At 41.9% G+C, this 15,871-nt stretch overlaps 1 protein-coding gene across 1 annotated transcript; it reads left to right on the forward strand.

Annotated features, from left to right (window-relative positions):
• The first annotated feature begins 503 nt into the window (after positions 1-503).
• LOC123517048 (proton-coupled folate transporter-like) lies at positions 504-5,957 on the forward strand. Its single transcript, XM_045276877.1, has 7 exons — positions 504-1,004; positions 1,091-1,243; positions 1,509-2,073; positions 2,197-2,292; positions 2,398-2,628; positions 4,163-4,319; positions 4,431-5,957. Exons 1-7 carry the CDS (start codon positions 801-803, stop codon positions 4,729-4,731), a joined length of 1,707 nt encoding a protein of 568 aa, XP_045132812.1. The 5' UTR covers positions 504-800; the 3' UTR covers positions 4,732-5,957.
• The last annotated feature ends 9,914 nt before the right edge of the window (positions 5,958-15,871 follow it).

A 15,871-nucleotide genomic window follows, 5' to 3' on the forward strand; every position in this document is an offset into this window, starting at 1 on the left:
ATGTGAAACAGTTTTGCATTGGAGCATCAGGAAAAAAAAAGTGCAGTGTCTCCGCTTTCCAATACAGCGCGAGGAGCGTAGCCTGCTCACCACCACAGCGCGGGATGCTTTTCCACAAGAGGAAAACTTTGACCTTCTCCCGTCTGAGAACAAATCAGTTATTCACTTCATGGAGACACCGTCCTAAGACTTTTGCAACATCCTCTTGGACTCAAGGAAATAAGATATGGAAACATACAGTTACTGGTATGAAAACATATTTGTCTTCTAGTTGTCAGCGCAAATAAGAACACCTATACTGCTCCTGCAGGATACAAAATATACTGCCAGACCGCGAAAGGTCAAGACGAGAACATTGAAGTGGGTGGGTGTATAAGGAAATCCTGAGAACAAAAAAGATAGGGAAAAATACCTCCAACTCTTTCCCTGTCCCTATAGGATTCTCTCCCTGTTGCGTCCCCCTTCATCCAGCCAGCGCGTTGCTGACTGGCGCAGAGATCCTCGCTCCGCCCTTACATGAGACCCCTCCCACCTTCCCACAAGGAGTATATACAAGCCCTGGCGCTCCTCGCCGCCACTTCGAAACTGCCAACGCTGTGCTAAGAGACTCATCTCTTTAACTCTGGAATTTACTGAAGAAATGTAAAATAATATTGAACAACAACAGAGGAACAAGTTTAATGTGTTCTTGCTACTTTAGAAGTTTCTAGAGAAATATCCCTATTCATGAATACATGTAACTAAATTTTGAAAGTTATCTACGAATATTTTATTGTTCATTAAGAAGTGACGTGATATTCATGATTAGTAAGAGGGAGTCAGCCCCCAAACACCACAAGATGATGGTGGGGAGTGCCGTGCAATGGGTGCGCGCCGTGCTGGGCGCCATCACGGTGGAGCCAGTCATGCTCGTGGATGGAGCATGCAAGGAAGCAATGCTAATTTACACCGAAAATGTTCAAATGAACAAAATTTGTTCCGTTAAACTGGGATATTCACCTGAGGTAAGTGTTGGTGTGTGTGTCATGGTGAGTGACAACTGTGTCACGGTTGATTTGCACTAGTGATACATAAAGTGTCTTCTCTACAGGTCTGTGCCAACCTGACGGCCCACCCGCAGGAAAGTGTCAACGTCCAGAGAGAGTTTTCTTTGTTCGCCTTCTACAACAGCATCCTTATGTCCATCCCGCCACTCATCTTCATCCTCTTCATGGGTGCCTGGAGTGACAAGTACGGCAGGAAGGTGCGTCTCTGCCACATCATCTAGCCCCATACCCCAATCTCTCTCTCTCTCTCTCTCTCTCTCTCTCTCTCTCTCTCTCTCTCTCTCTCTCTCTCTCTCTCTCTCTCTCTCTCTCTCTCTCTGTGTGTGTGTGTGTGTGTGTGTGTGTGTGTGTGTGTGTGTGTGTGTGTGTGTGTGTGTGTGTGTGTGTGTGTGTGTGCAGTCGCTCACGCTCTCTTTTTTTTTTTTTTTTTGGGTGTGTAAAATGTCCCACTCTGCATTGCAGATTCCCTTGCTGGTGACGATGTGTGGCCACATTATCTACGCCGCTGGGTACTTGGTGTCTCATTGGCAGACCACCTGGCCGGTCGAGTTGCTCTACCCAATAACATTCTTTGAGGCTTTGGGCGGAGCTAACGTGGGCATTCTTTCCGCCACCACTAGTTACATTAGTGACATAACGAATGAGAAACAACGAACATCACGTATGATCGTGGCAAATTCCCTGTGGTACCTCGGGGGCCCTGTAGGAACCCTGGTGGCGGCTGTGATGATTAAGCACGTCGGCTACCACCTGCCCTTGGCCATGGTTCTGCTGATTTACGCCGTGGCCACCGTGTACATCGTTGTCTACGTCAAAGAAAGCCACGGTCCTTTCGCAGAGAAAAACTCACACGCTCAGGAATCCTCGGCGCCGCAGAAGGTGACAGCTGCCAAGATGTTGATGGATCTCTTCAACTGGAGAAGAGTGGTGGAGTCGTTCAAGACTGCCCTCAAGAGGCGTGACGGCAACTTACGCGCTATACTTATCACAATTATCATTGCAAACAGCTTACGTCGGATGGCCAGAGGTAATTTTGCTTGCTTTCATTCACATTTCAGTATTTTACGTTCTGTTGGTAACATTCTCGGTATTGCACACACTCACAGTAGTTGTGTTGCTTGAGTTAGTAAGTTTGGGTGGTGTGTTCCAGGATTCTTCATGTACCAGTTCGTGCGTCATGTGCTGCATTGGGACGCCTCGGATTATGGCTACTGGATCTCCTATCGCAACCTTCTGGCTGCTCTTGGTAGTGCATATTGTTTTAGCGTTGGTTTATTGACATTCATGAGTACATATCATTAAAGCTTCACCCACAAAGAGGCAGTAGGACTGACTAATATATTCTTTTCAGGCTCCCTTTTCCTCGTGCCTCTGTGTTCCAAGATCCTCCATATCAAAGACACGCTACTCATCATCATTGGGGCGCTGTCCATCGTTTCCGAGTACGTGTGCTACGGCCTGGTGGGCAGCGCCGCGCAGACCTTCCTCATGTGGCTGGGTCCCGTGGTCAGCATCATCTCTAACGCTTACATTATCGCCTTCAGATCAATGTCCACCAAAATGGTCACCTCCCAGGAAAAAGGTACGTTTTTACTATTTGCAACGTGTGTGTGTGTGTGTGTGTTTCACTGTTTGATCTGCTGCAGTCTCTGACGAGACAGCCAGACGTTACCCTACGGAACGAGCTCAGAGCTCATTATTTCCGATCTTCGGATAGGCCTGAGACCAGGCACACAACACACACCGGGACAACAAGGTCACATCCCGTACCTACTCACTGCTAGGTGAACAGGGGCTACACGTGAAAGGAGACACACCCAAATATCTCCACCCGGCCGGGGAATCGAACCCCGGTCCTCTGGCTTGTGAAGCCAGCGCTCTAACCACTGAGCTACCGGGTGTGTGTGTGTGTGTGTGTGTGTGTGTGTGTGTGTGTGTGTGTGTGTGTGTGTGTGTGTGTGTGTGTGTGTAACAATAATAATAATAATATACGGTTTATTAATTTGGCAGTGTAACAAAAAATGTACACTGAAAATATACAGGGGGGGACATTAAAACAATGAAATGCTTAACCTAACTATGAATCTAACTTAACCAAGAATCTACTTATTGTGTGTGTGTGTGTGTGTGTGTGTGTGTGTGTGTGTGTGTGTGTGTGTGTGTGTGTGTGTGTGTGTGTGTGTGTGTGTGTGTGTGTGTGTGTGTGTGTGTGTGTGTGTGCGCACGCGCGATATATATATATATATATATATATATATATATATATATATATATATATATATATATATATATATATATATATATATATTTGCTTATTCATATTATTTGTCGATCTATTTCATAAGGTGGAACGTGGAACCTAGTTGAATATCATATAAATAGTCAGCTAAAGATTGCCATCCCAACTGTATAATCCTATTCGTTAGCCGTGACTAAAGGCCCTATCACACTGGCCTATGATACGCGGAACCAGGAACATCCGCTCTAGATAGCTGAACTTGCCCGGGATTAGCGGAACCAAGTTGGGATGGTTTCATATCCATCCCGGTTCTCCGTATGCTATCCCAATGGAAAAGTAAACATGATATATGTAATAAAAATCTTTCATTTGAACTAAAAAGAATGTGACTAAATTTTTCATATTGGAATATCAAATAATATTTCATCAATTTAGAAAGGTAAAAAAAAAAAAATATATATATATATATATATATATATATATATATATATATATATATATATATATATATATATATATATATATATATAATGTCGATAGTTTGGGCTCATCGCAACCACCTCTGACTTTAAAGTTGCTATCGCGCACGTCTCAGCTTTTCTCTAGTTTTTTTTTTTTTTACTTACTTTTCTTCAACAAGTGGAAGTGCAAATGCAGTTCCAGGACAAAACACAAGCTGAGGTATAAGCGGCATGGTTTTGTTCTGGTTTATTTTGATTGGGCTTTGTCTTGGTTAGTGGGCCGTTTGCCTAGCATAACAAGAACACGGGCAGCTTGTGTGTGATAGTGTTCCTGGTTTCGTACCAAGAACCGTGGCCCGCGTTCCGCGTATCATAGGCCAGTGTGATAGCCCCTTAACGGCGCCGTTTTCCCGCAGGACGCATCAGTGCCGTCATGGCGGCGCTCAACGGCCTCATGCCGATGGCCGGATACGCTGTCTACTCTCCAATCTACTATTACACAGTGGACACTTTTCCAGGAACTCAATTCTTCTTTGGCGCCAGCCTCAACTTCACCATCATGATTGCCTTCATGTGAGCACCACCTTACACTTGTAAAAATTGGAATGTGACCGTTAACTTTGGCAAATTCTTGCTGGAGCACCTGTACCAGAGACTAGTACAAGCAATGTCCTTTCTTTTCAGAGGAATTGAAGTATCAAAGGCAGCAGTAATTCACACAAACGATGATGCAGAGAAAGGGAAAAAAGACAACACCTCCACAAGCGTTCCTGATGAACCCAAATTGAAATTACCTGTCACCCTCACACCGCTCAGCAGGTCAGCCAGTCTGCCAAGCGGTAGATGCGCCTCCTGGATTCCTAAAGGGTCAAGGCAACCCCCATCTCGCAACGAAGCCACGGGTTGGTATAGCAACGCACTCACTGACTCCGAGCTTACAGCATCGGAGGTGGGCGGCAGCTACCCAACAAAAACTAGTAAGTGACTCAACAGGCTGAGCCAAGGGCGTGGGGATTCGATGGATGGAAGTTGATCCACACCCTAGGGAACTACCTCATTATGTATTGCATAGCAGTGAGTTACGTACCGGTGCACAACAGGCAGAAAAGAGAGAGAGAGAGAGAGAGAGAGAGAGAGAGAGAGAGAGAGAAATTGATATTAGTGTTCTAGTAACGTAGTAACTATTTTCATAGATCTCGACTCACAAGCAAGATGTGAGTGATTCCAATGCACTCTCATGATGCAATAGCCCTGTACACCCAGCTGAGGAAAGGTGCTGTACAGGCATCATCAGTCAAGCTATGATCTCGCGTTTCCCCGCAGCAAGAAGGCGACTCCGAACTCCTTTGTGTGTGTGTGTGTGTGTGTGTGTGTGTGTGTGTGTGTGTGTGTGTGTGTGTGTGTGTGTGTGTGTGTGTGTGTGTGTTTCTGGAGCAATTTTTGCCACATGGAAGTGTATATATATACATATGCAGGTTTACTCGAAGTTTATTTATCACTTTAGCAGACAGAAAATGTTATGTGGAACGTACTTGACGGCAGCGTGTGCATTTGTGTGAGCGGAATCCTTTATAACATAATGTAGTGAGAGTTTCAGTAAAGCAACGTGAACACGACCGAACTCTGAAGACACTTAAGAAACAATACTAATTTTCGCCTGACTAACATTTCCTCTTGTAAGTGGATGCGGCAAGTTTGTGCTGAGCGAAAGGTTAGTCTGAAAGGGTTGTGGTGCTGAAGCTGAACTGTTCTGAAACATTTCTTTTTTTTCTTAATTTAACACGCGTGGTTCACGAATCGTACGAGCGTTAATGTAACGCTGAGAAGGCTGACGCGGCCTGGCAGGTGTCTTCCCAGTGAGTGTGAACTGTGTTAGCGAGTGCCAGGCGGCTCATTCTGTTATAGTAACTATGTTTGTAGGTTTGGTCTGCAATGGAAGACTCTTGCACATACACAAACACCACACGCACACACACACACACACACACACACACACACACACACACACACACACACACACACACACACACACACACACACACACACACACACACACACACACACACACACACACACACACACATAGCCGATTCTGTTTTGTTATGTACGTGTGTACATAACATAACTGTCCTCTACTTGTAAACGCTGTAATTATCTAAGACAGGCTAGGAGATGTTTGTACGCTTAAATAAATACATTGATTTATTCTTTGGTGCTGTTATGAAACCAACCCTCCCCCACCGTCGCTGTATCCTGCCTCTTGAAACCTGTACGGCGGGACCAGTTTTTTGTGTTTTTGTGCAGCACGTTCAAAGGAAGAGGGTGGATAGCCCATCACGTCAAAAACAAAAACAAAAAACATGCACTGGAAAAAAAAACTTCAATGAACTTGGAAACCTGACTTTTTAACGTTCAATAACTAGCAACACAGTAACTGAAGGAGGGCACTCTTGAATTTCATTGCACGTGTTGACAAGACATATCGAATTACTGGACTGAAAGTAACAGACAGAGAGCCACCTGCCAGCCCGCCACGCCTCGCCGTCAGCCTGCACCGCCACGTGCACCAGGGTAGCGTCTTCCTCCCCGTGGCTGGATATTTCACTACCAAGGATACTGGACACTGTATCCCACACACACACACACACACGCACACACACACACACACACACACACACACACACACACACACACACACACACACACACAACTACGAGAATATAAAAAAATAGATAAGCTAAATTCAATTAACCAAATATTCTTGTTTTTCACTTTACTTATAATACGATTTTCTTTTCTTTCCTTTCATTTTCTCTCTCTCTCTCTCTCTCTCTCTCTCTCTCTCTCTCTCTCTCTCTCTCTCTCATACATCTGACTTAGGACGCGTATTATTGACCTAAGGAACCTAACCACACAGTCCAGGGAGAATCATAAAGTCTTTAGAAAACTTGCCACCTAAAGTGAGAAAGAGAACGATAAGGAAAGATGTCATTGCGCTGTCACAACACGACCACGAGGAAATCTTAACAAACCTGCCGAGAGAAAAAACAACACAAAAAGATTACCACTCAACTCTTTTCTCTTTTCTCTCTCTCTCTCTCTCTCTCTCTCTCTCTCTCTCTCTCTCTCTCTCTCTCTCTCTCTCTCTCTCTCTCTCTACTATCTACTACTACTACTACTACTACTACTACTACTACTACAATGACGATGACGACCACGACGCGACAACGTTAAGAAGAAGAAGAAGGAGGAGGAGGAGGAGGAGGAGGAGGAAGAGAAGAAAATATAACAATCATCGCCTTATAACTTCGTCGTAAGAATAATTGATACACGCCACGGAGCCACGCATCCGATAGTGCATGGGTGTTGCCGTGCGGCTCCACCGTGGCAGGTAATGTGGGTGTATCAGAATGTCAATAGTACTTTTAAGTGCGGCGCGGAAAGCTGGGTGCCTTGCTAATCCTAAAACTTGTTCTGGTCGCTCTAGTTGTCACTTTCGGCGGTTCTTTCATTGCTCTGGTACTTTTAATTCAATAGCAGTGGGACCGGTCTTTGATTTGTGAAGATTTTAACTTTTTTTTTTTTTTTTCCTTTTGAGAGGTTAATCAAGAGTCTTCAGGTATTAGTAAAGAACAAAAGAACATAAGAAAATGAGGGAAGCTGCAAGAGGCTATTAGCTAAGTCTACACGTGGCAGTCCCTGTATGTGCAAAGCTACCTAATTCCATCTATCATACAATCCATAAATATGTCTTATCTTCCCTTTAAAATTCCTTATTGATTCAGCACCAACATGATAACTGAGTCTGTTCCATTCATCACTCACTCTGTTAGAGAACCAGTTCCTCCCCATTTCTTTCCTGAACCTGAATTTCTCAAGCTTAAACCCATTATTTCTGGTTCTTTCCTGGCTACTGATCCTAAGAACTTTGCTCATGCCCCCTTGTAACACCTATACCACTTCAATACTTCTATCAGGTTCCGTCTTAACATACATCTCTCTAAGGAATGCAAATTTAGTGTCTTCATCCTTGCTCCGTAGGACAGTAACAGTAGATAGTGTACATGTTAAACTAGCTAAAAGAAATAACTCAGACAATGCAATGATGAACTCTCCAGTATCCTTCATTTGATCCTAACTCCATCGCTCACCATCACAAACCACACCTTCCCATCACGTACTATAAATGCCCATCTAACTACCACATTTTTTTCCTTACGATCCCTTCAGTAGCACGTGATTCCTCTGAGAGCTTCACCTGCCGCACCTTCACACCCGTCTGTCAGGTTTGGCGTCAAATGTTAACTTCTGTCACTCCTACACCTTTCACCCACCTTCACCCATCACTGTCTCCATTAATTACACAACCTCGTAATTTCACTGTGGGGTCAGAGTATCATCTTACTTGCATTGAGAAAAAAGAGGAATATAAGAATGTTTGTACTTATCGTATCAGTAAGTTATGGGTCCAAGAATGTCAATAAACGTGACACTCATACACTGACACATCTGTACGTCTGTGGCCTTCATCAATGTATCAGTATCAATAATCTGGTATCGTATCACACTTCATAACACGTGCCTTCCTTCCCCTATGTTGAAATTTAAATATATAGCTCAGTCTCTCTCTCTCTCTCTCTCTCTCTCTCTCTCTCTCTCTCTCTCTCTCTCTCTCTCTCTCTCTCTCTCTCTCATACATTTTAAGATATTAGTCCTTGTCCTTTGCATTACAGCAGTACTCATCACTGCACGTTCATCTGGTTGCTAAGTAGTCTTTTTTTTTTCTTTCGTGTAATCAATACATCGCCTCTCCCGAAATACCCATACCAAAGCCACGGGATTCATTACAACCTTTTTTTTTTATAGAACAGGTTTATATATATATATATATTTTTTTTTTTTTCCTACTCAGACCTCATTCTTTACACCGCGAAGATGTCCTCACTCTGTTGCTGCTCAATTTCTGGGAAGGAACCACAATTGAGGTCCCATCAATCTATCCAAGATGCTACTTCAGTTTTAAGTGTTAGGTTCAGATTCCGAGGAAATTCCTGGGTGGTACTTCCAAGCCACTCTCTTCCACTCTTCTACTCACAAAGTCTACGTGGCGCTCTGTTACTTCTCCTTGTCTCATAATTTGCGTTCTATCAAAATTTAGCTGCAATCAAAGCCTTACATAAGTGTATGATAAATAAATCATATTATGTCATGTTTCTGATTCACTTTCGTTTCACCGGTGTCCGTGCAGTGGCCTTTAGCAGCTCAAGGGTGTACCGGCAGACCCACCCACGCTAGCGTTACTTACACAGGCTTCAGAAATCGACCTGCATGCAACCTTTACCACGGATGGCTAAAAGTCAACCAAAAGAACTGGCTGACCTTGCAGAGAGAAGACTCGCTGGGTACGCGGTTCCCTCACCAACAAATCACCTTCCCACCATCCTGAGCTGCTCCGGGCACTAGACACGGGGCGCAAGCAATATTCCTAGCATAGTATTTACACAGCCTATCTATCTCCAAAACACTTTCAGTACATTTCGGTGCATGCAGAATCAACATCCTTTCCATGCCCACTCCTTTACCTGTTGCATAAACAAATATTTTCACTCATTTGCATTTCAATACTCAACACACCATTGGAGTTTTCCGGCACACTCTCCACGGCCACACACCGATACAATGCCAGCAGCCATGCAGTTCCAAACATCGCCCATACATCACGGGCATTATGCAGCACACCTTTTCCCTAGGGGGTGGTTGTTTGAGCTGTTAAGATGCGGAAATCTCTTTCAATACGGAATATTCACCATTGAGAAACGTTAGCTTCGAGGAAGAAACATTTCTCGCTTGGCTGAAGTTTATAACGGCTCTGTGAATCACTTCAATGTGCTTCCCTTGAGTATGGGCACGGATTTTATGCTACCCCTGGACAGGTCTAAGGTTTGGTCAGCAGCTCAGTTCCTCGTTCTTTCCCGGTTTCCCAGAGCTGCCCACAGTATTTTTCTTGGTTAAATATCTTAAGATAATCATTGCGTTTTAGGCACGTTGATAATTTCGAAGTCATTCTGCCTAAAAGAAATGACGGTAAAAGACTCCAAATGAACCACACGTGGCACCAAGCAAATCTCTAGCAAATCAAGTTCCCAAGGACTCGAGACTCCCTGTGGTGACTTAAGCTTTGTTCTCATTAGGTTGGTATGTAGGGCACGAAAATGGCGATCACCTCACATGGTCATTCCTACACTGATTTTTCCCGATAAACTTCCGTGTTTCAGCCAGCACGAAATGTGTCCCACTAGAAACACTAAAACAAAAACCTGCTCGGCCAATATTCTTCCCGCTAGCAGGGTTGGTTTGCGGCGATCCTCACCCCTAGACTGGCGAGTGGCGACCAAGACAAGCGACTCGGGGTACGGTTTCCACGATATTTGCCCGACTGAGATAGGCTAACGATAAGGGATAATTATTCCTTCATTAAGGTCATTGAGTATTGGCTGCTACTCGCTAGCCTTCATGGAAAGCTTCATATGGTTATCCTCGCTATAACTAGTCATCTTGTCCTTTATTGCTCACTGGAACGGCCAATTATCCTAGTTTATCTATCGATATGTCCATGACATGGCCAAGCACCTCATTTTATTTATTTCATTAACCTATTCATCTGTTTATCTATCCATCATCATCACTTTTGAATGGTAGATTTTGGCCTCGCATTGGTAACTGTGCAGTTCACCAAAATGCGCGATGACATCCAGCATTTACGCAATATTAAAGGATCCCAACACCACGTGGCGTGCTCTGGCCTTACGATACAATTGAGAAATCAGTGTAGCTTCAACTAGAACCTTTGAATATAGTGATGTGTGCATTGTGTTTCAGAAATTATCCTAAACACGGGAGGACGCATGATGCCTAGGTAAAGTGTGCAGACCATGGATTGACTGTATGATTGAAGATAAAAAATAATGAGAAATACAACTTTTAAAAATTGTATCATAATGTTGTTTCCATGTCAGTAAAGATTAATACTTTTAGGATATTTAAGAACCAAATAAATCACAAAAAAAACTGCAGTCTGTCATACACCTGTTGAGTGTCTCCTTTCTCGCCTTTTTGTCTTTTTGGTTTAGTTTTTATCATTCACTATCACTTCAGTGACATGTAGGTACTAAATCATTCATGATGGGCTTCAATGTGCACAGCTTTGGTGCGATGCAACAGCTCATGTGAAGACTGCGGCATATGCAGTCTGAGGTGTCTTAGCCCAACCATTGAGCAAAGGTTGCTGTTAATATGCGACTTAGTCATAATTGTTCCTGATATGTTTCCAAGCTTTCCGTTTGTGAGACAGATAGGAACCTATTATGGAATACTCTCTTAGAGCGAGTTCTTATGAACTGAGATCAAATATATAAAATACAAAGAAATAGAATGTAGTGTCTCTTCACATTTACCATATTATAAATGCAAATTACAATTTACAAATGATCAATTTATTTTTCAGATAGAGAATAGAATAATTTTATTTCTTTTCTAATTCACAATTACAAATTTCAAGGATTAACCAAAAACATACTGAGAAACTTGTTTCATGGTAGCAAAAAAAAACTGTATTTGATCCAAAATGAAAAATTTACTACACTCTTCAATCATTCTTTGAGAAACAGCTCATTCATAACTTTAACAAAAGGAAATCAAACATTATTAGGAAAGCAGCAATTGTTAAGAATTTTGCTTACACATATACCTCTTACCTAGACCCCATACATGATGACAGACCCCTGTCCATACACATACATACATATTACATACACATCACAAAATTTATTAGAGTGTAACCATAGAAGTCTGAGTTTTCCCTACCATTAGCAACCTACTACAGCACTAGCCTGAACTTGTATTAACTTCAGGTTCCAGCACATCCCTTTATTGAAGGGAATCCCATTCCTTCCACCCAACACACTGACTCTCAAAGCATGCCTTCATCAAAAAATATACACATTATCTATAGAAAGCAAAGGAGAAAAGATGAGATTCAGATTAATTATATAGAGAGAGTTTTCAATGCCAAGGAATTTAAAATTTAACATTCAAGAGATTCAAGGAGTGAAGGGAAATTTTTAAGAACAGTTTTGTATAGCTTCATCATTTGAGTAATTACCAAAAGTGCAGCTTTATAATGACTGAAATATAGCTGAGTGTTTACACTGAAGGGGGTTGATTCTCAAAAATGTTAATGTATATGATATAACTACATTATAAAAGTCTTAAATTAATTATTATCATATGAATACCCTTACAAATCATAAATCATTACTTATTTGTAATCTTTGATATTTCAGTGTGCCCAGAGCATAGTATGGATATTTTTTTGTAATTATTCTTCTAAGTAGAGAATTTCACCATCAATGTAAGTACTCCAAAATTCATTCTGCTACAAGTATCACAGCCTACATCATGTGACCAAGTAAGTGGAACACATGATAAGTGGAACACAATATCTAAAATAAATTAAACAGTCCTATATTATTTAATATGCATTTATACCTTATACCCAAGTGAGAGCGAACCTGCCTCCATACCTACAACGAAGACAAATATGCAACAATCATTTTCATATATACAAAGTATCTTACATGTTGGGAGTATAGTTACAAAGACTTTATGAGTTGAATTAGATCACCAAGTAGCCTACATGAAGCAAGGACTTCTCTAAAGTGTAAGTGTATAGAAGTTCAATTCAGGTTATTACTACTGTACTACTGTGTGTGTGTGTGTGTGTGTGTGTGTGTGTGTGTGTGTGTGTGTGTGTGTGTGTGTGTGTGTGTGTGTGTGTGTGTGTGTGTGTGCGTGTGTAATTCACCTCGGTCGTCTGCTGGTCACCCAGCCAGTCTTCCCCATTACGGAGTGAGCTCAGAGCTCATAAACCGATCTTCGGGTAGGACTGAGACCACAACACACTCCACACACCGGGAAAGCAAGGCCACAACCCCTCGAGTTACATCCCGTACCTATTTACTGCTAGGTGAACAGGGGCCACACATTAAGAGGCTTACCCACTTGCCTCGCCGCGCCGGGACTTGAACCCGGGCCTCTCGATTGTGAGTCGAGCGTGCTAACCACTACACTACAGTGTGTGTGTGTGTGTGTGTGTGTGTGTGTGTGTGTGTGTGTGTGTGTGTGTGTGTGTGTGTGTGTGTGTGTGTGTGTGTGTGTGTGTGTGTGTGTGTGTGTCTTTACCTAGTTGTAAAATACAGAAAAGGAGCTACGTCCGTGCTGTTCCGGCTCTACATCTATGAAAATCAAACATTTCCTTGAAATTATGAGTTGTTCTTGCTTAAACAACTTTATCATCTAGACCAGTGTTGCGACCTTAAATGCAGTCTTAACCTGGAGTAGTGACACTAATTGTAATAATAAATCCAGCCATCTCATGTTACACTTATTGTATTGCACATGAAAGCTACTGGTACTACGGGCGGAATTGCACAAGTATAGGTGTTTTATTACAGCGACTCTTTTCTTACTATGTGTCCAGGAGAATCTTTACCTTGTCCTAATAAAGTAAATCAGTTACATTAATCAAAATAAAAATGTGAACAGCTGTGAATTATTAAGATATTTTTTTGTAAGACCCTCTGGAAACCTTTAGAAATACCTTTGTAACCCTGGGGTTGGGAACCACTGTTAGACCATTCTACACCTCTACACATCTTGTAGAAAGCTGAACTTCTTGATATCTCTTCATTCCATGTCCTTTTGTGTCAATGGTGTCCCAAATTAGTAAGATCTCTAACTAGTTTTTCCAGTCCTTCCATTGCTTTGTACACTGCTACTGAATCTCCTCTTTCCCTCCTCTGTCCTAATGTTGTAAGATCTAGTATTCATAGTCTTTCTTCATATGACAATTTGCTTAAACTTGGAGAAAACTCTGTGTGTGTGTGTGTGTGTGTGTGTGTGTGTGTGTGTGTGTGTGTGTGTGTGTGTGTGTGTGTGTGTGTGTGTGTGTGTGTGTGTGTGTGTGTGTGTGTGTGTGTGTGTGTGTGTGTGTGTGTGTGTGTGTGTGTGTGTGTGTGTGTGTGTGTGTGTGTGTGTTTCACTGTTTGATCTGCTGCAGTCTCTGACGAGACAGCCAGACGTTACCCTACAGAACAAGCTCAGAGCTCATTATTTCCGATCTTCGGATAGGCCTGAGACCAGGCACACAACACACACCGAGACAACAAGGTCACAACTCCTCGATTTACATCCCGTACCTACTCACTGCTAGGTAAACAGGGGCTACATGTGAAAGGAGATACACCCAAATATCTCCACCCGGCCGGGAAATCGAACCCCGGTCCTCTGGCTTGTGAAGCCAGCACTGTGTATGTGTGCGTGCGCATGTGCATGTGTGTTTGTGTGTTTCCACACTTATCTTTATCTTCTAGACTTCAGCCTTTACTTTTCTTTTCTTTATCTTTTATTCTTTTCTATACATGCAATCATCTATCTATATACCAGGTCAGCAACTTCACATTGAGCTGCTCAGACAAAGCACCACATACAAACACATTCACACTTTTAGACCTATCAATCTCCGGTGGAAGGATATAATCTTGTAGACTACTGTACTTAGGCAAAACACAGCTAGCAACATATATCCATGGCAACCCCAACACCATATACTGATTTATTCCTGTTCCTTCATAATAACACCATTCCCTATTCTATAACTAACCCAAAATCTGAGACTAGAGCAAATGCTGGGTATTTCTTATGGAGTGCTCTACATCCTAACTATGACCAGACACCAATAAGCCCCATTAAGTGCACCCACAACCCCTTGCAAGGTCTACAACACCATGCAATTCTTGTCTACTCATCATTCACTCTATCACACACACTTATTCTTTCTTACTGCATAAACATTCCATAACAATAGAACAAAAATGTGTGTGTGTGTGTGTGTGTGTGTGTGTGTGTGTGTGTGTGTGTGTGTGTGTGTGTGTGTGTGTGTGTGTGTGTGTGTGTGTGTGTGTGTGTGTGTGTGTGTGTGTGTGTGTGTGTGACGTGCAAGTGCAGATTTGGCACTATGAAAAATACAATTCCCACTAATATGTATTCCTTCTAGTTTGATATCTGTCATTATTCAATACTTACAGGCCCTATGAATATTGGTGTACAATAAAAATGTGAAAATTATTAAAGAAGAAGAATTGACTGAAACAAAAAGAAAAAAATATTTTGTTGCTGCAGTGAATAAGTCAATTTACCAGTTGTACAAAAGTTTGTCTTGAGTGTTGTTGATATGTATACTAAATTCATCACAAGTAACATTACTAAAATTATTAAATTTCCACAACTCAGAAAATTTAACAAAAGCTGATAAAATCTTTTTGATCAGACTGCTACTACACCAAGTACGCACTAATATCAATAAAGCTAGTTATGCGTCATTATTCGATATATGTGGAAGAATATATATATATATATATATATATATATATATATATATATATATATATATATATATATATATATATATATATATATATATATATATATATATATATATATATATATATATATATATATATATATATACAGCATTGTTCCTTGCCATTTTTGGACTGACTCCTCAAAAAGCCTGTCTACAGAATATGCAACTGGATAGAATATTTCAATGTTCATCATTGGCAGTAAGGACTGATACATTTGGAATGAAGCTGGTCTCCTGTCACTTCATCAAGTGGGACCATCAAACCCTCACCTCAGTCTTTCTGTCTAACACTCAGCTGAGCTAACTACAAAGCCTCTACACTCAGCTTACACCAAAACTACCACACACAACACACTTTGGGGGTTCTTTAGGGTTTCTACTTCTATCATGCTTCCTAAATTACCTTCATCTTACTTATTTGATACTCCAATAACCACGAGTTTTGTGCTCATCATGGCACAAAATTTTGTTTACGGGAACCACCAAAAAGTTGGTTGTTAATTAATCTACTGAACATTCTATATGTAAAGTGGAGGAAAAGATTTACTGCAATGTCAGTGATTCTGCCAGTCTTAATATGTGAGTAATTCACCACCACGGTCGTCTGCTGGTCACCCAGCCAGTCTTCCCCATTATGGAGCGA

The sequence above is a fragment of the Portunus trituberculatus genome, chromosome 41, assembly GCF_017591435.1.
Source record: "Portunus trituberculatus isolate SZX2019 chromosome 41, ASM1759143v1, whole genome shotgun sequence".
Taxonomy (NCBI): Eukaryota; Metazoa; Arthropoda; class Malacostraca; order Decapoda; family Portunidae; genus Portunus; species Portunus trituberculatus.

Coding starts and splice junctions, on each gene's coding strand:
- LOC123517048 (XM_045276877.1), top strand. CDS start 801: ATGATTAGTAAGAGGGAGTCAGCCCCCAAACACCACAAGATGATGGTG. Junction 1,244..1,508: donor GTGACAAGTACGGCAGGAAG/GTGCGTCTCTGC, acceptor TCTGCATTGCAG/ATTCCCTTGCTGGTGACGAT. Junction 2,074..2,196: donor CTTACGTCGGATGGCCAGAG/GTAATTTTGCTT, acceptor GGTGTGTTCCAG/GATTCTTCATGTACCAGTTC.